Below are 23,972 nucleotides of genomic sequence, written 5' to 3'. Positions count from 1 at the left end.
AGCTTGAAATATATGATAGAAATTCAAACGACGCGACTGAACAAACCTTTATTCGTCTCTCTCTTTCTCTCTGTTTCTCTTTCTGTTCGACCGCACTCAATCAGAACGCAATGACCCTTTAACTGGATCGTTCGAAGCTCCGCGTAAAAAGCGGGATGAAAGTCATAAGCATTTATGAGTTTCTTCTACATGCTGTAATAAGTTTCGAATGATTGTCGTTTGTATTCCACCGATGCGTGCAGCCTTTTTTACGAGACAGCTTCGGCCCGCTTCGGCCCGCTTCTTTCGACGCGACGCGCGCCTTTCTCTCGTGCGCGCACGGTGGTGCATTACCATCACCGTGAACAGAAACAAGTGTCCCGTCACCGATTCCTCTTCGCACGTCGTTCCACGGATCTTACGCCAGCTCGATTACGCAATCGTGTTCTTGGCCAAGGCGACCGAGCCCTATTGGTTCAACTCTACTTATCGTCTTGTAAATAAGAGCAAGTGTAAGAGACGTAAGGAAGGCTAGGCGAAGGAAGAAGGAAGGAAGACTCTTTGGACCAATTTTATTTCGCACCTCGAGGCGGAGTGACGTTCTCGCTTTATTTACGTAATTGCTTTTCCGTGAGAGGCAAAGTTCTCGAAATATTTGAGAACCGGTGTTGGAAGTATTCCTATTCGAAAGAACGGAATGTTGAATGTCTCTTTGTAGATGTGGTTTGGAAATTTTTTAAAAAATTTAAAAGTGTAATAAAACAAAGCAATATCGATCTTCCATTTAACAGAAATTTTCTAGGTAATATAATTCATTAGCTCTCGACACTCTTCGAATTCCTATTTTTTGAAAAGATTCTTCCTGCCTGAAGAAGAAACCTGTTACTCTTTCTCTTGCGTATGCACACCATGCGATTAATTGAAATAAAACTAGAAAGAAAGAAAAAAGAAAGTATGTATTCGTGTTTCACGAGCATGTCGTAATGTCTAAGAATTTTAAGTTTAAGAAAACTTATGTATGACATTTGCAAACGTTATCTATTAACCAACGTGTAATTGCAAACATAGAAATCGATCCCCCCGCTTCTGATTGATTTCTCCTGTTCCCGTTTCATGATTTATGCATCACGCCCTTTCATTTCTCCAAGATCAGTATCCCCGACTGGTTAATTCCTGGCCCATTTCGATGATTACGATCGTATCGTACGGGGGAGCACGTACACACGTCGAGCGCTCGACGAGGAACGACAGATCCAGGAAATTGCATCTGTTATATCTTCTTTCATTCAGAAAATGAAACCGTGCAAATGGTACGTGGTATCGATTACGTTTATGTCGTATTAATTACCTCTCGCTTTCATCCGGGATTGATGACACGATCGTATCTGATGCCTCGAATGCACGTCATTTATTAGAAGACTTTAGACCTGTTTTATAGTTGTAGTTCATAAATTGGCGTGCGCGTGTATGGATGCTGGTTGCGCGTACAGGGTGCTCCATTTGTTTTCACTATCTTCAGTCGACTCTATTCTCGAATTACTCGCTGTACGGAGTTCGTTTGCTGGCGGGGAACGAATCTTCTCTCCAACATATTTTAAAATTTTGATTACCTTCGAGTTTTTTTTCAGAAGAAACGTAATAAGAAGAAATCAAGAATACGAAAGATTCTCGAAAGGAATTTTTTAAAATTTTTTAAATCTCTTCTGTTGGCTTGATCAGATTATTTTTTTCTCTTCTTTTTTCTTTTTTTAATATCTCACCAACATTAATTATTTTCAACAAAAAGAAAGTAAGGCAAGTACGCGTGAAATGTATAATTCCAGGATTTAAATCCTAATGGCGGTAGTACAATTTCCATGCCCTTGAAACACGGATCCTCGCCGTCCCCGGGTAGCCACGGAATAATTACGCTGCTCACGGACAACCGTCTCGAATCGTTCTTGCAGTCATCAGTCTCTTTCGCGGAGCAAACATTAAGCGGCAACCGCTCCGCCAAATCGTTCGCACCTACGAATTTCATTTGCCTTGGCCAATGAAATCAACTCCCTCGCGTATTCCATCTCCAACTATCTCCAAGCCCTACCTTTCAACATTCCATTTCTATTTCTATTCTATTAAAAAATATATATACGCAGCATTCCTTCTCTCTCTCTTCGAGCCACCGTGTGTTGTCCGCGTATACGAACAACAGCATCGGAACGGCTTGGGAATGAACTCGATCGGTTGGTTTGCCGCCGCCGCCACAGCTGCCATCGGTCAACGTGCAATACGCTTTGACAAGTACAACAAGTGGCTTCACGGTGGTCGGCGAGACGGTGGAAAAAAGAGACGTTAAGCTATCTAGCGAGAGAGGTCGATCACCAGGGACACCGAGGGAAAAAGGATCCCCTGGTTTGTTTGCGGATGGGAAAAAGCGGGAACGATTAAGCGTATACGGGCGCGCTCCCCGGTGTTACCAAATTCATCGGTCTAACGTGTTTTCTTTCCATCATTCTCGGACGGGAGAAGGAGTATTTCTAGGATCGTTTCTTGCCTCGCCAACTTTCGGTCACAACAACCGAAGAATGCTCGAAGAGTGGCAAGAGATATTCGGAGGCGTAATTTTTGCATACTCACTTTTTGGTCCCCCCTGTCGAAACTGTGCAAGCCACTTTCACCGACTTCCGAAGCGAAAGCGCAAGTCCGATCGATTTACACCATCGGAGAAACCGTGGAAAAAGCACTTGCACGGCGAGAAGAAAAAACGGGAGAGGATGAGACGAGGATCGCGTGGACACACGTTATGGTCGCGCGTTAATATCGTGCATGGCGGATCTTGAAGCCGCGGCGGCACCGCGAATACGCGAAAAGGAAACGGAGGCTCGAAGGAGGCTCGCCGGCGTGGTTCGCAAGGCTGCGACAAGGTAAAGTCAACTAACTATCCGGTCTCGGAGGAGAAGCAGAACGGAGTAGTAGTAGCAGCAGCAGCAGCTAGGCAGAGGCCGAGGAGCGGCTGCGACGACGACGACGACGAGGCAGGAAGAGGTAGGTCGTAGCCGTGGCGAGGAGGCGAGTAGGGATGGGGCGAGGGAAGGCGCATTGGCGTTGGCAAACGGCGAGGCAACGGGTCCAAAGTCGTCGGGACTCGAGCTGGCTCTGGTGGCGCGTTCACCTCCCGCTCGTACGCAGTACGCTCCGGACTCTCGCGCAGGCGAGATTGCACCAATCCGCTCGGTCGATCCGCGGACCACGTGCGCCCACGTACGTTTACATCGGCTGTGTTTTTTGGGGCTGGACCACGTGCTCTCTCGCTTTCTCTCTCTTTCCACCTCTCCCCTCTCCCTCTCCCGCTCCAACACCCGCTTTTCGCGGCGTCCGTTTCTACGCTTTTCCGCTGGGACGAGGATTGGGACGAGGATTGGGACGAGGTGTGTGGTTGAGATTGGTTCGATCGTGGAACGGGGGAGAAGGGTTACGAAGGTGCGAAGGTTACTCGGCTCGTCGTACGGACAGTGATTATAATTAACGATCCCCGTGTTGTGTTAATTTGAAGGAGGAGGATGGGGACGGAGCGTGCGGTTGTTAACTACGGCGGGGCGATGATCGCGAGGAGGAAATTTGATCGAGGAACGACGATATAATTCGCGGTGCGATGCGGCGGGTATTAATCTAGGATTAATTTCGAGCCCGCGTACCGTTCCTCTTGCTCGCGATGATCATGGATCGCGCGGGGAGAGGCGATACCAGTTTCAACTTTCCAATCGCGATGCGATGCGAGCGAGTGGGAAAAGCAGCGAAGGATACGAGCGGTCGATAAAGGAGGCGAGGGAACGAGAGAAGACGAGGAGCGTCGGTGTTCTGGCCACAGGCAGAAAGGTGAATTTTAATAAAACGCTCCTCGCTGCACAGCTCCGCCCAACGTGCCGGTTCCATTAAAGCGATCCGCTACCGTGAATACGGAATACGATTTTACCGGTGGTGGTGGTGGTGGTTGGAAGAAAAACACAGGAGTTTAGATCCTCCGATCGTTAGACTATGAAGAGCGGAAGTGGCGTTGTTCTGGCCGTCGACGTTCGTCCCGATCGGGAAACGAGTCGATCGATAAAAACGAGAAGAAGACGGGAAACGGGAGTGGACGAGTGGTCGGCAAGCGACGCGAATATTACGACGCCTCTCAAACTCTGTGGAACGGTTGGTTAACTAGGAGGGACTGTTCCAGATACGTGACGCGCCGGAACGCGTGGTCAATAGCGAAGAGGCTGAGAGCTGGGAGAGGGAACGTTTTACTCCGTTACCTCGTTCGGTCGGTAAATAGGAACGTCGATCAAGCGATCGGTTCTCACGGTTCGAAATAACGCGTCGGGGGAACCGAGAGATCGAGCGACAAAGAAACGCAATCTCATCGCCATCGTTGCACGTTCATCGTTCCGGGGAAGGCGAACCCGACCGATGTCGAATGAATTTGGAATGGTCACGCCAGCCTGAATCGCGATACGCGTCCCTCCATCTCCGTCCACGGACTCGATAACGATCCCTTCTGGAGACGGATCCATTGATCCCGTGATCCGTGGTACAAATAAGCGGCGGGGAAAGAAGCTGACGGTGGTTGTTGAGCGAAAAGAAAACGGAGAGAGAGAGAGAGAGGGAGGGAGGGAGTAAAAAGGCGAGCAAAGCGTAGGGGAGCGAGGATTGACGGGACACAGAGAAGAAACTTGGTGGCGGCAGCAAAAAACGTTGGAAGCGACGGAGATACCAGGTTAATTAGATTATCGAGGGAGCGAGGGGAGCGGCAGGGATAGGCAACGCGACCATACATGGTCCACCGTTTCTACGAAGAGAAGCGGGGGAGCGTCGCGTGGGAGGTCGTGCAGCTTCCACGCTGGTTTTTACGCAGCTTGGAAACGGACAGATTCGTGTGCTCGCCTTGGGGAAGCCACACACACGCGGGCGCGACTATTAAACAGGCTGGTCGCGCGCCTCGTCCCGTACGTCCTGGTACCGGTCTGTCGATCTACGAGCGGGAATCACTTTTCCGAGAAGATCCCTACCATTCCTGACGATTCGCGGTACGCTCGATGATCGCCGATCTTCGAGATTTCGAGAGCGAAACGAGTTCGTCGTCCATCGATCGATCCAGCTCTCGATGGAGGACAGAAGATAGAAGATAGAAGAAGAAGAAGAAAGTCGAACGGAGGAGAAAGATAATTCGAGTTTTCGAGGATTCGAGTCGATCGTGGAAAGTGGAAAGTGGAAAGCCACGCGTCGAGTCGAATCGCGTGCCAACTTTCAATCTCGGATGTCGAACGACCGCTACGCACGCCAACATCGCGTTTAAACGACCATCCTATAACTCCAGATTTCCGCGATTCCAGTGAACCAGTCCGCCACGTGTATATATATATACATATGTGCGTGTGTGTGTCGTTTGATTTTTCCGGCGGATCATTAGAGCAGCGCGAAGAAGCGTTAAGAGCGATGAAAGTGTAGCGGAGCGTGTTATGCAAAGCAGCGTGAACCAGAAAAGCCTGATCCCGCTGATCGATTCACCGCGAATTCGAGGCGATAGCCAGGAGTGATGCGTCACTTGGGCGCGGATATCGATTTCATTCCTGTAACGGATCTGCCAACGATCGTGTGACGTTCGAAACCTGAACCTCGCGCATGCCTATCGAGATAGTGCAAGATATCGGAAAATGACGTTAAACGCTTCCTGCTTTCGCGTCGCGTCGTCGTCTCGTTTGGCCCGAATCTAGGCCGATTCTAGGCCAAACGGAGGAGGAGGGAGAATACTTTTCCCCCTCTTTCTTTCTTTCTTTCTTTCTTTCTTTCTTTCTTTCTTTTCCACAAAAGAGATCTTCGATTGTCCATCGAAGAGGAGGAGGGATTCCTCGGGCTCGGAGGATCCCCAATCGAGGATCGAATCGCGAGGATCGGGGCATGGATAGGTTGGAGAAATAGTTTCTCGAGGAGGAAGGCGATCGAAAGTGGAACGGCTGAGAGGCCGGCCGATCACGCGGGGGTGGACGAAGGGACGAAGTGAAAATATGTCGGTCGCGGGAACGAGGAGGCTGTGCAGAGTGGGCCTGATCGCGGTGCTGGTCACAGCGTTGTGCGTGTTGACTCTGCTCGATTCGCCGCCACAACTCCCGGATCCACCGGCGGATCCTCCTCCCACGCCTGGTAAGCAATTTTCTCCGCTGCCCGCGCTCCTTCGCCTCCAGCAGCGCGCGACCTTTGCCCTTTCGTTATCGCTCAACGGTTCGCAACCCGCAGCTCCTTTGCCACCTAACAATGCCCGCTTTTATTTCCTCCTCTCCCCTGTCCTCTCCTTCTCCGTCTTCGTATCTTAGATAGGTTACGCGGAAAACGATTAGAGACACGTCTGATCTTGTATCTTTTCTTGATCTTTTTTTTTTTTTTGGTACAAAGGAGATCCGATACACGTGGACAGAGCATTTTTCTTTCTTCGTTGCTCGCTCTCTCATTCGAGAACTTAACGCGAAGGTCGAGTAAATTTTCTATCCAACGATCTAAAGATCGTTGATTGAACAGCTTCAACCTATTATCGTTTCCTTATATACGCGTATTTGCGTATATCAAAGCTGAATAAATTATGAGAGATTTATATCTGCAGTCTCTTTATCGATTGATTCTCTTTGAAGATCTTTGACTCGAAGAACGAAGTAATTTTAAGTTGATGAATCGAATCGTTTTTTTTTTTAATCTAAAGATTTGCGTAACATTTCTCGAAGAAATGTTGGATATTATCTCGTCATTCGTAAATAGAATAAAGCAAGAATATTTCTTTCTCTCCGACTCTTAATAAATTCTAAGTCTCTCTATTAAAAATATTATGCAACTTTATGGGACGTCGATGTCGCATCACATTCTTATACATCCGAGTCGTAACGTAATTATTCACCGTCTTTATGAAATCGTAAACATTTTATTACCAGCCATAATTTCAGAGGGAGGTATTCCCCTGAAGTGACACGACGGAAAAGAAGAAAAATTCGAGCGAGAATAGAAGTGAGGAGGAACGGCGACGAGAAAATTTTTCTTCGCAGACCGATCGATAAGAAAAGGAAACAGCGGGATCGTTCTCGCGTGCTCATACAAGTGATAATTTTGCTCGTTCCAAGTTCCAAGCAAGAAGATTTGTACTTTACTGTTCGTTACTATTCCCCGTCTACGAATACTTTCCCAATGTTGGACGCGGCCGACAAAGAATAGGAAAATTCCAAGCGTGCCGACCATCGATTCATAGTTGGAACCATTACGCTTAATCGCGTCAATTCTAACGAGGCTTGTGCGTAATTCTCTTCGAATTACACGCTGGATTCCCTTTGAATAAGTTGTTCGACGAAGGATGCGAACGTGGCTCGTATAATACGTTACGGTTTGTAACCAATGAGAGAAACGTCCGCGAGAAGTTGAACGTGTGGATTCAACGTTATGGTTCACGACCAATGTGGTCGAACGACTGGAATCCCCCTAAGGAATTCTAAACTTTCTTCTATTCCGAGAGACGAGATAAATTTCAATCCTTTAAACATTTAACCGATTTTAATATCGCGAGAGAATTTCTTTCCTTCTTTTCTTTCCCTTCTTTTTAAATCGTGTCTTTCCAATTCGTTTCACCTCGTCGACCGATTGAAATCAATGGAGAACAACTATTCCATCGCGTCGAGTGGTGGAGGTAATTCGAGGAGAAAACCGTCGAAATCGAGTCGACTGGAATCGCGTGCAAAAACCTCACCCCACCTCGGACCATAAATCAACCGCGGTGCGGTGACACGGGCTTATCGTGGACACAAATCTTTACACGGTTCCTTGGCGGTAGCGACTTCATTAGGTGATGTAATTTACAGCTCGATTCATCTACCGATCTCGCTCTCCGACTTCCACGTAATGCCACGTACACATTGCCCATTTCCTTATTTTCCAACTCCTCTTAAACCCTGAATCTTGGAAATAATTAATGAAAATTTATGTAATGGAAACTAATATGTTACCTCGAATATGTTTCGCTTAGTGATTTGAAAAAATAATATATATATATATTTTAAACGACTCTTGAGAGCAATAACTTACGACCACCCGACTGAAAATCCATTATTCGTAAAAGTATTCAAACTCGAGCAATATAAAACTTTTGCCCGCACGTTTCATCGACAATTTTTCCACCATCTTCATTCTTCATTCTCGCAGAAAGATTCTCTTTCTCGTGAACCTGTGGTGGAATCGTGGAGGGAAAGGAGGAAGCGAGGATGGTGAAAGATTGGCATCGGCATAACACGATTGGTCGTTGGGTCAAGCGTAGACACAATTTTTAAGGACGGGCAGGATACGGTGTGCAGGATGCGTGGAGGCTGTGCGGCGTTCCGCTCGATCGGAACAAATTGTTTTGCACGAGAAGGAGGGGGAGAAAAAGAAGATCGGGAGAGGATTTAATCGATGCCGCTTTGATTCGAGGATTAACGAAAAATTAATATTTTATGGGCGCGCGAGTGCGCGGTTGAAAAATTGGAGGCTTGCGCGTGATTAAGCGAGCGATAGGGTTCGAGGAAAGGAATGAAATATCGGCTGTAAACGTGTCGTTCGCCTTTGCCTTTCGGGCTTTGCGGTTACGGTGATTAATGCTTGTAATGAGTGGACGGATTTGTTAGCGATTGTCAACGTATTTATTCCGATGATAGAGTGGAATCCCCGTGTATAGAGTGTCGTAAATTACGAAACAGTTTCGGGGATCGGGGAAGAAGATTTTCAACTGCGGTTCGATTAATAATAGGCGTATACGAAATAATAATAAGGCGATAAGAAGGAAATCTAGGAAGAACGAGTCTCGTGAAAGGAATTAATATTATACGTAATACGTGAGCGCACCAGGTCGTGACTCCCGATCATTTGCGATTTTTTTTTACGCGGGAAACGAGTTTCTCTGTTCCGTGTTCGCTGCCAAAGAGGGTGATTAACAAACGAGGTAATTGAAATCCTGTAAACGTAACTAATCGAATGCGCGCTCGGTCGGCCGGTGACGCGCTTCGACGTCTCTTGGGACCGAGGAGGGATTAAGGAGATTGCTTAGAAATTACAGGGGAGAGAGAACGATTCGAACGTGGCACGATCGTCCACTGACACGTAAACGTATTCACGATACGTACGACGTCCGGCTTCGTTCGTGACGTAATACTTCCGTCCGGTTTAAGATCCTCGTCGTCTAGGCTCTATTCATAGCGAACGATCGCGTTACCAATAATTATCGCTCCCAGTGATTCGATACGGTTGACAACGTCTCTACTTTCGATACCTAGCATGAAATAAAATTCGTACAACTCGTGTATAAAAACCGAAAATAACGGAAAATAAGATTTATTAATGAAGGTTACAGTTGCGTTACGTAATTACCAACAATTAAAATATTAACTGTATCATGTACCGTCCATCTTTACAGTCGAAAAAATTCGAAAACTTCCTTAATGATCGCGTTATTAAAATACAAATATTTTCCTACATTTGAATACGCATTTGAATACGCGCACAAATATAACTCGTGTGCGTAACATTCGAAGAATTAAACTAAAACGTTTTATCCGTAAACATTATCTAAACATTGAAGATTGAATCCAATTATCCACCGGCGGATACGATTTCCCGGTTCCTTCGAACATCGAGAATGGGTGCCATGTCTGTCCGCCTTTCACGCGACGTAGCTTTAATAAGCGGTATCCCCTCCTCCTCCTCCTCCTTCCCACCTCCTCGTTCCTTCGAATTAATTAGCCGAAAAGCGTGCTCCGCCGCTTCCTTGTTAATGAGCGGAGCGTAGAATGCGTCACGCGACTATCGCACGGTCTCAATCTCTCTGACACATTTTCCAGGTGGCGTACCCCCGGGCACAAGAAGCATCGTGGCTTACTCGTGGGCGCGGAGATTGGCACTCGATTACAGACCCTCCAAGGAGTGCGACGGTAATGGAACGTACGGAACGACGTTAAATACGTTCAAGTTAGCCGACGAGAAGTGGCTCGAGACAATCCCTGGACAGCTCTTCCTGTACAGCGCCCACTTGGACCTGAGAGTGGCCGGTTATCCAAGCCTCAGGGTGATTGGCGTTAAACGTGGACCTCTTCCGACCTCTGCCCTTTTCTGCACCGTTTGGTGAGACATTTCGCCCCTTCGATTCCCCCCCCGATCCTTCGCTTTCGTATTCTATACTTGTATCTTCGTGTTTCTTCTTCTTTTTTTTTTTTCATTTCTTAAATTTCTATCCTGGAAGAATTTCTTCTCGAGAATTTAAAAATATCAGGTATAAGTATTCTTGTGATTAAAAATTTACGAAACATAGTTGTGAGAACGTTTCGGCTTTTTATTCGGTTAACGACAGGTTCCTTTGCTTCGAGAGCGGTCGCTTTAATCTAACTTTCTTATCCAAAGTTCCTCGCCAAATTTTCTTTATACCCTGTTATTAAAGCATCCGATTTTCATAATTCGAACGATTATGCAAATCGAGTCGCGAAACCGGGTTATGCTTTTACCGAAGAAAAGAAAAAAAGAAGAAGGAGAAGAAGAAACGCTGACTCGGCCTATTTCGATCGCACTTAACCGCATTCGAGAAATTTATTAAGATCGTGAAATATTTTCTTTCGACCAGGTACGAAGAGGAGGATCGAGGCAGAGCCGTGAGCGTGGAGGCACTGGTGTCCACGATTTGGCTGGAGGAATGGGGCGAGACGGTGGACAGTTACGCGGGGATCCTCGTCGGTTGTCAATTACCACCCGACGCGGCGATCGAGCCGTCCAAGGTGTACGTAGGCCTGGAGCCCTGCCACCAGAATGCTAGTCATAGTTTAGCGATAAAGAACGAGGACAGCAGGAGCGAAGCTGAGGCGCGACGCCGTCAATTCACCCTGTGCATCAAGGGTCTGGACTTCGACGAGGATATCTCGAGAAAAATCGTCGCCTTCGTCGAGCTCCACCGCATACTTGGCGCCGAACTCTTCTACTTCTACGTGTTGAACGTTCACGAGAACGTGTTGAGGGTGTTGAGGCTGTACGAGCGGTCGAACGTGATCAGATGGTTCAATCTCACGCTTCCCGGCGATCTGCCGAACGAGAAGGTGTCGAGGAGGCGGTTCCTATCCGAGAATATCTGGATCAAGAGACGCATGGAGCTGATACCGTACAATCACTGCTTCTACGACAATCTTCATCGATCTGAATTCGTGGTGCCCATCGACATCGACGAGGCGATCGTCCCGTCCAGGAGGAAGAGCTGGCACGAGTTGTTGCTCGACGAGAGGATCAAGCTTGGGAGGGGATTCAAGGATTTCGCATCTTACGCGGTGAGAAACGCTTACTTTTTCCCCGAGCTGCAGGCGAGGAACAGGAGCGATTACGGTGGCGACACCGTCGAGGACAATTCCACCGATATTCCAACCGACTTGAATTATCTGGACACGGTGAGGACGGCCTGTATCTCGCCCGAGGGCGACTCGGTGAAGAGTTTCGTCTCGACCAGGCGCGCGTTGACGGTGCACAATCATTACGCGTTGACCGCGTTGAACCCGTCCACGAGACGGGCGCACCATTTCGATCCGGGGGACGTTTTGAAGCATCATCACAGGGCTTGCGACGAGACGCATTTGGACTGTGACGCTTTGATGGAGGACGTTAGGATCGACGAGTCCGCGTTGAGGTACTCGAGCGAACTTAAGAGGAGGATGAGAGTGGTTTTCGCCGATCTGAGAACATTCGCGTAACCGGACAACTTGTGTACATAATAAAGGATGAAATAGGATGAAATCGATCGCAGTGTGATTAATTGACATACCCTTTGTTTCAGATGAGGATCGTGACGCGGTAAGTCTTTTCCTTCCTATTAGAAGGAAATTAGGGGATGGAGCGAATTGGATTTATGTTTTTCTCCGTGAGAAAAGTTTCCTCTTCGTTTTTTCCTCTTTCTCTCCTCCTTCTGCATTTTTATACAAAGTTATGGAAAGTACAGCTGCTATTTAAATTAATAAACATTAAACGTTAACGGATGATGTTACCGCGAAATTAAATCTGTGCAATTAAAACGGAAGATTGCATAAAACCGGAGAGGACGTACGAGCTATTTTAGCGATGCACTTTCCGCTTTTATCCCTCTGGGAAATAAGATAAGAGGACAATGCGGTATTTGCAACTTGTAAATCGCGGTCGTTCCTAAAAAGATCAAACGCTCTTCGAAGCCTACTTGCGGCGTAAACAACATTTTTATACACCGCTCTCAAGAATAAATATCAACTTTAATTAGAATAAAAACTAGCTCTCCACACTTAGCTTTCCGAGCGAACAACAACACGGTGATACGATAATGAAATGCGCTCGTGGGAAATTTCCTCCGTGTATACGCGGATATGCCCCGTCGCCTTATTTAAGCGCAATGTGCTCCAATTATAATTTCTTTGCCAGACCAAAACGGGCGAATCTATCCCCGTATCCTCATTCTCATCGACGAGGACGCGACGAAACTTTATCGCGTATCCAGATTTTCAACTTTCCACTCGATCTTCTTCCTTAACACTTTTTATCTCGCGCACAAGAATTTCTATTTATCATCTCGATGCCTCATCCATCTGACGACGTTTTCACCTGGAAATCCCTATTGTTTCTTCATCGACTCTAAGAAATCATACAACGCAAGATAAGCGAATCGATAACGAGAATAATAATAATAATAATAATAATAATAATTACTGGCATTCGCAATTCAGCCTTCGATACTTTGACAACAAGCGGACTATCTAATCAAATTTTTTCGACTCGTCTCAGCGTGCCAGGAAGAGCTATAACGATATTGTAGACAGGAATATACGTCCCTCCGTAATAAAAATCATCCCCTTTATCACGCTTCCTTTTTCCTTTTTTTTCCTATCCCCCTCGCATTCCCAACGAAATCTCTTCAAACGGCGACACGAGAAGTCGGGTCGGGAAGTGGAGAGGAGGAGGAGGAGGGGGAGCGCTTCTCGCTATTCTTGAAAGCAAGCGTTTAGAGAGCGGTAAACAAGGGTCGAATTCGAAATCCGCGCTAGCCACGGATCCAGATAAATTTTACGAGGCGCATAAAGCGACGTTGGAAGCACCGGCAAGGTCATAACGAAGTTTAATAGTTCACGAGCAAAGCGTGTCCTGCTCGGTTGTTAGACCGAGGTGTAGATAAGAGGAGGGAATGTTATTCGGCGAGGAGATAAGTGACTTTCGAGCTTCCCTCGGTCTCTCTCTCTCTCTCACTCTATCTCATTTCATCGTTGGATACTACACGAGAATTTCTAGAGTGGACCAAAGATGCCGGAGATCCTTTTGGGATTAGAGATATTCACCGATTGGACTCGAGAGTATAAATTTTGTGGCGCGAAATTAGAGGGTGGATGTTGTTGTACGCTTCACGAAAAAAATACAATTTGACGCGAACTTTGGATGGTGTTTGATTTCGATGAGTTTTCTCTTCAAGTGAAATTGACCAAAGGCAAATATATTCTATTCCGGTGAATAGAAATGAGTTGAGGCGTTTTTATCGAAGGAAGGTGATTTGAAAGGAAACAATTTCCAAGTGATACAATCGTTAGAATTATCGCGAGTATAATATGTAAGAATCTGAGAAAACGAAAGAATAGTCTTTTATACGTGTCTGCGACAGCGCGTAATTTATCATGGGAACACGTAGCATGTTATATTCGAAGGGAAGAGTTATCATTTCAAGCGCGCCCCTTGAAAACTGTGCGACAAGATCTAGCGTATGCATGTACGACAAACTTGTGCGATGTTTCTGGCATATCGTTACAAAGCAACGACGTTACACGCGCTACGTGTTTAGTTCGCATTATCGAGATAAGCTAAGTTATTTACTCTCGTTCCTGGTGTGATGGCCGGTACCAACTAATGAAGAAGATAGTAGATAAATCCTCGGTGTTTATTCCGCGTCAACGCTTCAATTTAGACTCATTTAATGCCTCGATATACGCATATGATTCATAAACAATCGATCAACTTCGAAGAACCACGTCCACTGATTAAAACACGAAAAGTGGATGGAAAAAAATTTTACTTTTTTTTTTATCCATCTTAATTATTTCCATTACGATGGATTTCACGTTTCGTTCTCGATATACGCGTAATCCATAAATAATCAACTGTAAAAAATCGCATCCATCGATTAATACGATAAACACGAGAAGGGGACGGAAAGAAATTTTATCTTTCGTTCATTTTCGTTTATCCATCTTAATTATTTTCAATACGAATTCAAAAAATCCTGAACAAATCTTAGAACCATTTGCCAACGTCTCTTTCTGCAATTCATCGATAAAACGTTTCGTCCAAAGTTTTGTTGGGAAATTGAAAGAGTTAAGAGAATGGCACGCATCAAGATCGACCCGATTCCGTGGCAGCAAGTGGAACGGATTGGCCGGATAACGTATTATCGAGGCGGTCGTAACCATGACCGCTAGATAGCAGGTAAAAAGAGGACGGGTAACACGCGCGAGCCAGGTTAACGCGCGCACGCTCTCTTAAATCCCGTTCTTAATTTTTGCCCGCCTCCAGATAAGCCTCGAGCGGACTCGTTCGAGTTTTGATCAACCCTTTGACAAGATCACGTCGCACGGATCACACGCGTTTTTCGTGACGCTGTGTATAATGCGAGCTGTACAGAGGATGCCGCAACTATGTTTTCTATTAGGAACGATGAACCAGGTTTTTCCAGTATTTCTGTAGTTGCGCTTCGATACAAAACTGTTTAAACATTCAACGCAACTAAATCGCGAGTTTTCACGAGTCTGCGATAATAAAGAAGGGAATTAATCACCGAGTGACGAGAAACAACAATCCTACGAAGGTCGACAAAGGGATATTATATTGGAAAAGTTGCTATCCCGAAAGGATGGAGAACAAATCTAGAAAGGCGATCAGTGGATTATACGAGCGAGAAAACGGGCTTGAAATATCGCCACGGGGATCGTAATAAATCTTCCTCTAGATAAATACTCGGAAAATCATAGTACTTATCCATGATTAATCAAACCGACGTTTATTTTTAATCGTTTAAGATTATAATCGCGTAAGATTTCCTTCGATTTTACCAAGAATTCTCCCGATTTTCCCTTATTTCTCTCCCTCTTCTCTCTAAATTAAATTGCTAAAAAAAAATTCGGGCCATCCTCCCAAAATTGCTTCCAGCTCCGCGCGGCAAATCCGCGCGATACCAATCGTCGAATCGCGTCCTCGCATCAAACGAAACCGTTTAACAGGCTACGAACGAGACCGCCACGCTGCTTCTATGAATCATTTTCAATTTAATAGGAATTCCTTTGAGATACGCGCGTTTCGTCGCCGAACCGGCCCTCCTTAAATTAATACGAGCGTAAATCAATCCTCGATGCGTAAAGCAGGAAACGAGTCGCGCTGTGCCCTCTCTCTCTCTCTCCCCCTTTCCCTCTTCTTCCCTCTCCGTAACGTAAGTTCGTGTCGCGTTAGTTACGAGCATTTAGACAGCATAGCGAGCGCCAATTTACGACAAGCAACACCGGCGACAGACGTCCGTTCTTTTCCCCCGCGTGTTTCGAACTCGCGTTCCCTCCTCTCCCTCTCTCTCCCTCTCTCTCTTCACGCGGCATCATCACACGTGGAATTCGTATGCATCAAGCCTCGGTAATGTGTTGGCCAGAGATCGTTTATCGCTTCGAACGATCGTAATTTTCGCGACGATTTTTAATTTGAACGCGGTGGGAAGTCTTTCTAGAAACGATAGTTGGAGGGCGGGGGGAGGGGGATACCGGAGGTGGAAAATTTATAAAGGTATTTCGATTTTTTCGTTTTCTCGTCAAAATATTTTGAATGAAGAATTTTCGTAGCGGGGGAAGAAAGTTAATTTTTGTTCTCTCTTTTTCTTCTTCTTTCTTCCTTTTTTTTTTTTTATCAATTTGTTTAAATTTAATTAAATTCGAAAGAAAATGGAGGGAGAAGGTGAAAAGTCCAATTGTGTTACACGTTATAGCGCAGCTTTACAGGAAGCAGCTTGATGATGACGACCTCGAGAGAGGTTACAATGCAACTTTTATTATACGTAATTACGTTTTAACGGATTTGAAGAGAATATAGGACGTGACGGAATATAAAATACTCAGTTCGTTAAAGGAAAAGACGTATTAAAGGAGAACGAGTCACGCAATTTACTAAACCACCGTACTTAATCACAACCTCCTGCGTTAAATAGAAACGGTAATTATACGTTGCGATGGTCTAGATAATTTTATATCGTCCGAACCATTATTCTCCAATTTGTCTCTTGGCGAAATATATCGTGTCTCTCTCTCTCTCTCTCTCTCTTTCTCGTGAAATTTAAATAATGCGCAACCACCGTATCATGCGAGGCAACATGGCGCGCTTAATTAGAAAAGTAGAAAATCATTGTCACCCAACTCGTTTGTTAATTTTCCTCCAGTCGCATCCTCGTTTAAAAATTGACTTTTCAACAACACTTACTATTCTCGCGGAATCATCCATATAAAACTTTCGCATAGATCCGTCATTGTAGATCAAGCAACGTATCAAACTCGTATCGCACGACAACAAACGTTAAAACTGCGATAAGATCATCGTGGCCAATCTTCCGGCGGGCGAGAATTTTTACGACTTTTCCACTAAAAATCCAGGTCGCTCGATGTCGAGGGCGTGTGTCTTCTCGACGTCGATCTTCTCTTCACCCTCTTTCGCCTCATTTACCGAGGAACGACCTTCCCCTCTCATAACTCATTGTCCTCGTGCCGCGTCCCACTCTTGAATCGAGTAGGTAGCCGCCCTCGAGCAAGCCACGAGTCCTGAGGGCAGGTCGGATCCACTCTTGCGAATCCCGTAATCGATCGTGCACGCACGGATTGATTTCCGCCGTTCGATTTTCAACCTCTCTTCACGTCGCGCCTGATCTATGAATCGTTTCGATTCTCGGTCAAATTCGATCAAAAGATTTTGCATCGCGTATTTTATACATAACAAGTGATTTTCTTCGTCGATGAACGTTCGATTCGAAGTCGTGGCGCGAGAGTTCGACAGAGGAAAAGAGATGGTGAAAATTTGTGTAACGAAAAAAGTGTAGAAGGGTAACGGATGTTATTTCTCGTCGCGTGTCTTTAACTTAATGATCGTAATATACGGATGAATAAACAGAATAATAAAGGAAACGGGAGATACACATTCCTCTCGCACAATTTACATTCCGTTTCGCTATATTTAATTTCCCAGTCGTTAAACTGGGGATACTAAAACTTTCTTACCACCTTCAATTCCTTTAAATCAATCTCACGAAACGGAGAGCGCCTCGCATCGCTCGGATCGTAAAGATCTCGAATCTTAAACCTACATACGAACTTTATTCCTTCGAGCATCACTTGGCCTGCGAATCACGGAACTTCGTCAAAGCCGGAAATATCCCGTTGATACCCTCGGAAACACGTATAAAAGACAGCGGATAACGATCGTGGAAAACGTTCTCGCGCGACGAGAAACGATCGCGAAGGAAGCGAAACGCGCGTCTTTTTTCCTTTTACGATCTTCCGCGTCGTGATTTCACTTCGATTCGAACGAAAAGCAGAGATTGAGAAAAAAAAAAAAAGAAAATTCCATTCCCCGATTCTTTAACTTTCTTTCTTTCTGATTGGCACGCGATCGTTTGAAATTGGTGGTCGAGACGCACGATAGAGAGAACCCTACGTGGCCTCGCGATTCGTCGAATATCGCATGCGCCCGCCATTGGGAAGAGGGAGACAGCGAGGGAGAGGGAGGGAGAGAGAGAGAGAGGTGAGGGTTGCTCGCAAGTGAGCAGCACGTGCGTAGCAGTCATCCTGGCGCACTCGCCAGGACCGCTTCTTCCTTTTCAAACGATCTTACTCTTCCGTGTTGCCGATACCTCCTTCCATTTCTTCTCGATTAACCAGTCCAGTGGAGCACGACCCCTTCCTCTCGTTTCTTTTTCTTTCCAATTCTTCTTCGCGATCGTTGGCCTCGAATCTCGAACGGGCGCGAAGGTGGAACAACTCCGTGGAAATCGGGGATAGCTGTTGAAAGGAAAAAATGCAGTCGTCCCGCGAGAGCTTCTCTCACGCAGACAGAGATTACGGGAAGAATAACGGTTTCGAGGCGGAGGAAATTTGTACGGACGAAGAAACAACGTTTTCATCTTCGAGATGGGTGATCGTCGAAGGGGAGAATATCGGAAGGAGATCGGGCGGGATCGAGATGCGTAGATCGGTCGATCGTCTGTCGTAGGCAGATGGTCGACTCGATTCGATGAGGAAACGTTGGAGGAGAGATGAGAGTGCGCGAGGGGGAGCGGAAGAAGATGAGACACAGCAGCTCGTGGCCGGATCGGGCGCCGCAGACGGTGAAAGTGCGCGTGGACCCGTTGTCGCGCGCGTTCACGATCATCCCGGCGATTGGCGGGAGGCTGCACCCGTTGTTGTCCGGCTCGAGCGACTGGATCGACGAGATCGTCCTCCTCGATCATGGCGGATCCTCGACGGGGTCCTCGGTCGAGGCGAAGCGACGATTCGTGGACGGCACCAGGCCAATCGAGTGGAACGGCCACGACGATGAATTAGGGGAAAGTTTGGAACTGCGCGCCCTGCCACCTGACCAAGTTATGAACGAAACTTGCGGAACAGCGGTGAACTCGGATGGAAGGAACGGCGAGGCTCGTAAAAGCGAGGGAAAATTGCCTCCGGGAGTTTCCTCGTGCGTGGAGACTCGTCCAGACGATCGGCACGCGACCGAGCAGGGAAGCAAAGCGGAGCTCTGTCCGAGCGGCGAGGAATGCGGTTCCGCGGCGCAGCGCGAGAGAAACGAAACGTTCGGAACGAGATCGAAGGAAAGGGAGCGATCGTTGCCGGACTCGTCCACCGTGCGGATGATGGATGGAGAAGGCTGGACGAGCCGCGACGCCTCTCTGCCTCCTTTCGAGGCTGTCGTGAGAATAGAGGCAGCGGGGAATCGAGTGGACGAAACGGGCGGCTCGTCGGAACGATCTGTCGCCGGAAGGGCGGGCAACCCCCAGATCGAGGTAGTGGATTACGACGATGTGACGAGTCATCCGGCTCGAATGGAGCACGCGTGTCCCAAGTGCACGTCGGAGGGCTTGCTCCGTGAACGCGTGGACCCGTTTCGTTCCCCGGCCTCGAGCAGGAAAAGCATCGCGGGCCGAGGCGACAAACCGGAAACGAGCCGTAAATATTCAGCGGGCGAGGGGAAAATGAGGAACAGCTGGCGCAGAATAGGAGCGAGAGGTCTAATTGGAGGCGGCAGGAACAAGGAGAAGAGCGGGCGGAGGAACCCGGTTCTCTGCCGGCCGATCAACGACGTGAGGAAAGAGGCCACCCTGAGGAGGCATTACTATCCCGAGGGAGGCTGGGGATACGTGATCGTGACCTGTTCGGCGCTCGTCCATTTCCTCGGGATCGGTTTGCAGCTCGCGGCGCCTGGCAGCTGGTATCTCACCGCCGAGCTCGTCTTCCATCAACCTGCCCTTCACAGCGCAGGTAACTTTGATCTTTTTTTCTCTATCCTCGCCTCGCGTCGAGGACCTATCCGGCTACGAGTGTAACCAACTTTTACCAAGCTTGGTTGAGCTCGAGATTTGCATTTTCAATAGATTCGTTGATTCGTTCCTTGTTATGGCGCTTTGTAGCAATGATGATCTTGCCGTGATTAGGGAAATTTATATTTCGAGCGAATGGGGGAGTAGCGGAAATCTCTCGTGCCAAATATCCTCTCTCTCTTCGCAGGCGATAAATTCTATTTTATTTATATAGCGAGCTTATATTATTTATAGTCCGAATGCCGATGCCAAAAATCTCGGCATTTATCTCCGATACTACAGAAACTACAGAAGCTACATTTCGAAAAAAAAAAAAAAAAAGAAACGTTTCACATCGATGCGCAAAGAAAAAGAAAAAAAAATAAGACTCCGTCCAAAAATATGAAACCGTGGTGCAAATGCGACATCGAATACGAAATTGCAACGATACAGCGTCGTTCGCCCGGTAGTCCTTAATTGGCCGTTGCTTAAAATCGAAAACCGGGGATCGTTTATCTTAATCGGAAGCGACGTCGATTCGGTGGATATCGTGGAACGGCGGTTGTTTTTAACCTCGCGAATTCGGGAGCCGACCAATCGTCCGATTGCGCTAAATGAAAACCTCTTGTCCCAAGATACGATCTTGGGCGGCGGTTCATAAATCAAACGTTTTACTTTTTTCTTTCTTTCTTTCTCTCTCTCTCTCTCTCTCCTCCCTTCGGTCGGCGCCAATGATCGGCTCCCATCGTATTTTACGTATGCACGCGGCCTGTAGGCTTGCCTCGAGATGCGAAATTACCCTTTGAGGCTTGGCGATAAGGCGCGCCGACAGGTGGTGGCCGAGTGTTGTGGAGCGGTTGGATTGTTGGCGTTGTTCGGATTGGCAATTTCAGATACGTTGAGTCATGTTTTCGTTAAGGCGATCCTGTCGAGGCAAGGGTTAGGGAAGGCGAGGAGGTTGGAAAGAGGTGGAGGTGAAATTTGAAAACGTTGAGTCACGTTGTTGGCGAGTCGTTGATTTCTTCAGATTTCTCTGTCCGCGTTGTGTGTTGTTGTTCAAGTTTCATAGATAAGATAATTCATCCAACGAGGTTATTGGATGACGCTAATCGGATCGGAAGATTAATCGTTTAATCGCTCGAAGTAATATAGCTTTATTCGAACGAATCGTTTTGTTCTTGACTCGAAATGGCGAACATGGTTTCGCCAAATATTTAAGTTCACGCTTTCGAGATCTTGAAACTTATCCACGTATTGTGCAAGTTGTTCGACCTTGTGCGAGTTTTGCAGATGCTCGAAGTAAGAGTAAGGAGGAATTTTATGCGATGATTTTTAAAACCGAAAGTATCCTTTTTTCTTCTTCTTCTTCTTCTTTTTCCTTCGTCGAAAAGAAGTGGCACAATTTTATTTTTTTTCTCTCGCACTTCAACGAGCGTAACAACGATCACGAAAACAGATAAATTATTCCCACACATGGATTGCTTACCTGGTCGTGTTTTATTATTAACACGGGTTTCAAGCTCGAGGATCGAGCCTTTAAAGGACGAGCTTTCGAAAAATCAAGTCGAGCAACGTTCCAGTTTAAAGGTCTCCGGGAATGGGAATTTGTATCGTTAAAGAGAGATAAAAGCGTTTTCTTTTTCAAAGCCAGAGAGGGAGCACGGTGTTACGAGACGAAACGACGACTATAATAAACAACTCGTCGCGTCTCCCAATCAACGGTCCTCGAAACCCCGTTTTAACCACCATCACCGATCATCTGTTTCGAGTAGAGACCCGTTTAAAAAAAGTAATACCGTCCTCGGTTCGCTTTGGCCCCTCTTACCCAGCTATCAGATTCGCGAAACGAATCGAGTGGTCAATAATTCTGGCCGGTGATCAACTTATCTTTCGCACGCTCTCCACCATGGTGATAATAAAAGGGATAAATCGGTGGTGCCGATATCGGGCCAAGGTGATTCTCGTATCTTGGAGGGGGAGAAAGAGAGAGAGAGAGAGAAACGACGGTAGGGTTGGCGTTTACAGGTTTCTCGACTCCTTCGAGTGTGCATGCAAATGAAACGTTTTCGCTTCGTTTCATCGACGCCGCGCGGAATATTTCAGACGGTCGAGATTACGTGTCTGATCGAGGATAAAGAAGGAGGAGAAAAAAAAGAAGAGGAGGGGGAAGGAAAGAAAGGGAATGAAATATGAAATAGACGGGGCCCGACTATGAGCGGACCCAGAGAACTCCGAGCTGTTTAATTTGGCACGAGAACGTGTGGCGACGCCGAGAAGAGGAAAAATCGGGACGATGGTGTATTATCGACAGTCTGGCCGCGTAGTAAGAGCCTCACGTACGACTTAACACGTGCAAGGCATCACGATGCACTTAGCGAAGGACCGATGAGCCTTCTTTCGAGGGACGAGCATTAATTTGCTCGCTCTCCACCGACAAAATATAGCCTTTCGTCGTGTGGGCCAGTTCGAAATGATCCGCGTCCGCGAAACGATCGTGCAAATGAGAAATTCCTCTCTTTCTCTCTCTCTCTCTTGGAAACGAAGGAAACATCTTCTTCGTGGTTGCTCGCGACAAGATTCGAAGATAGTGCTCGTAGATGGATTTTAGTGTAATCTGTCAATGTATCAGTTTGCTCTAATATAACCTCTCATCGTGCGCACACGTGGGCCAGTTCGAAAGATTTCCTTCCTCCGGTTGCTCGCACCAAGATTCGAACGGTGCACGGATTTTAGAGCGATCCATTTCTGAGATGTTCGTGATGTGCGAATAGTTCGATTCGCCAACTACCGGCGTGGAATCGGGATAGATAATTCCTCCTCCTAATCGAGGCTGCATCAGAGAACGCCTTTCGAAGACTGGTCCCTGTAAAAATGCGTTAGAATAATAGCGTGCGAATTATTCCGCCCGCGGTGAACCCCTATTCGACGCCAAGTACGAGAGTGCATAACGATATATCGATCCTCGGCTAATCGTAATTTCCATCTCGAAAAACCCTCCCTCGAAATGGACGTCGGAGCTGGTTCGTCGAGTCGTTGGAACGGCGGTGATACGTATCGAAGGATACGTCGCGACTCTTACAGCGCGGCGATGATTAACGAGACCGAGATCGGCGAGAAGGAAAAGGGCGAAGAGGCAGCGAAACCTCAACAGCCGACCGCCCGACCAAAAAAGTCCAAATCGCCCGACGACTCGGCCAATTTCGACCAGTGTGAAACGTGGTCCGTGGAAAGTTGCGCGTTTGCGAGACGAGACCTGACCAGGACCTCGTCCACGGACACGAGCAGGTCCTGGAACGAGAGCGTAGAGATACCCGTCGAGATCTCCCTGTCCCATCCCGAACTCTGGGCCAGATTCGGGACCAGTAAGTGGTTGCCGACCGCGAAACCGCCCGATGGGTGGCAGTGGCTCTGCCAGTGTCGGTGCAGCCAGTGCCATTATTATCGTCGCAAGATCTCCACGTGCTCGAGCAGGGATCACGCGTTCCTCGGCTACAAGAGGAAGGATTCCGGCCACTCGGTGTCCACCTGCCAGAGCATCCTTCCACCCTCTTCCGGCAGGAACTCGGTCGCCAGTCTGCTCCACGAGATCAAGGAGGACGCGGGTCCTCGACGCGGGACGCTCGACGAGGAGGAGGAGGTGGCGAGGCGTCGCCACTCGGATCAAAGTCAATCCCAGTGCGGATCGAAGATCGGCCGCGTGGATAATCGCCGATTCTCCGAGCAGACGTTAGCCAGAGGGTTGGGGGGAGTTGTCGAGGGAGCAGCTGGGAGGAGCGGAGAAGAGGGCAGAGCGTTTAAAACGTGCCCGCGTTCCTCCGAGTCGGCGGAGAATGGAGAAGGCCCGAGAAGAGCTCGGTGCAAATCCTTGGAGAACGGAGGAAGCGAAGGGGTCGAGGCTTTGATCGAAGGGAAGGTGGTGGAGAAGGGCGGGGGTTGGGGCGAGTGGCGGCAGAAGAGGAGGAGGGAGAGGAAGGAGGAAAGTTCGAGGGAGTCCTCGATGGAGCGTCGTAGGAGCAGCGTGAATATTACGCCGAAAATGATGAGGAGACGGTTCTCCGAGCAGCTGATACTCGAGGGCGGTTTGGGTAGCGTTCAAGATTACGAGGATCTGGTTGAGGGAGCGGAGGAGGGGGCCGAGGAGGAGTCTCTCACCGCGGCGAACGCTCGCAAGAGAATCACTCTCAGGAGGCATTATTATCCCGAGGGCGGGTGGGGGCGTGCGATCGTGTCGGTCGCGATTCTGGTCCAACTGATATGCCACGGAGTTCAACTTGGCTCGGGCGTGTTGCTCGATCCGATGGTGGAACGATTTCCGCGCGATGCGAAGCATACAGGTAGGAGTCGTTGAAGTGTTGCTCTGGAAGTAGCGTAGAATGGGATTTTATTACCTCTTTCTTTTCGTATGACTGCG

The 23,972-nt window shown here is 47.5% G+C and overlaps 2 protein-coding genes and 1 long non-coding RNA gene across 4 annotated transcripts in view; all 3 read left to right on the top strand.

Annotated features, from left to right (window-relative positions):
- Nucleotides 1–2,108, top strand: part of LOC114578070 (uncharacterized) — a 52,457-nt gene extending 50,349 nt beyond the window's left edge. For both annotated transcript variants that reach the window (XR_009833432.1, XR_003698681.2), the window contains one exon: nucleotides 1,803–2,108. This is a non-coding gene — a long non-coding RNA (uncharacterized LOC114578070). The remainder of the gene's footprint in view (nucleotides 1–1,802) is intronic.
- A 176-nt stretch (nucleotides 2,109–2,284) lies between these two features.
- On the top strand, nucleotides 2,285–11,760 carry LOC108002048 (uncharacterized). The gene is made up of 3 exons (XM_017063425.3): nucleotides 2,285–6,138; nucleotides 9,837–10,116; nucleotides 10,610–11,760. Exons 1-3 carry the CDS (start codon nucleotides 6,003–6,005, stop codon nucleotides 11,715–11,717), a joined length of 1,524 nt encoding a protein of 507 aa, XP_016918914.2. The 5' UTR covers nucleotides 2,285–6,002; the 3' UTR covers nucleotides 11,718–11,760.
- Nucleotides 11,761–16,720: 4,960 nt separating this feature from the next.
- The window catches only part of LOC108002055 (monocarboxylate transporter 2-like), a 51,240-nt gene continuing 43,988 nt past the window's right edge, over nucleotides 16,721–23,972 (top strand). The window contains exon 1 of the mRNA XM_028668839.2: nucleotides 16,721–19,523. Coding sequence (XP_028524640.2) covers nucleotides 18,302–19,523 — 1,222 coding nt within the window. The 5' untranslated portion in view covers nucleotides 16,721–18,301. The remainder of the gene's footprint in view (nucleotides 19,524–23,972) is intronic.

The sequence above is a fragment of the Apis cerana genome, linkage group LG1, assembly GCF_029169275.1.
Source record: "Apis cerana isolate GH-2021 linkage group LG1, AcerK_1.0, whole genome shotgun sequence".
Classification (NCBI taxonomy): Eukaryota; Metazoa; Arthropoda; class Insecta; order Hymenoptera; family Apidae; genus Apis; species Apis cerana.
Note: the sequence above shows the minus strand (reverse complement) of the source record. Positions and strands in the feature narration are given on the sequence as shown.

Bases quoted from the DNA above. Each gene is read 5' to 3' on its own strand.
- LOC108002048 (XM_017063425.3), top strand. From the start codon at position 6,003: ATGTCGGTCGCGGGAACGAGGAGGCTGTGCAGAGTGGGCCTGATCGCG. The intron at 6,139-9,836 runs GTAAGCAATTTT...CACATTTTCCAG, and splicing joins GGATCCTCCTCCCACGCCTG to GTGGCGTACCCCCGGGCACA. The intron at 10,117-10,609 runs GTGAGACATTTC...TCTTTCGACCAG, and splicing joins GCCCTTTTCTGCACCGTTTG to GTACGAAGAGGAGGATCGAG.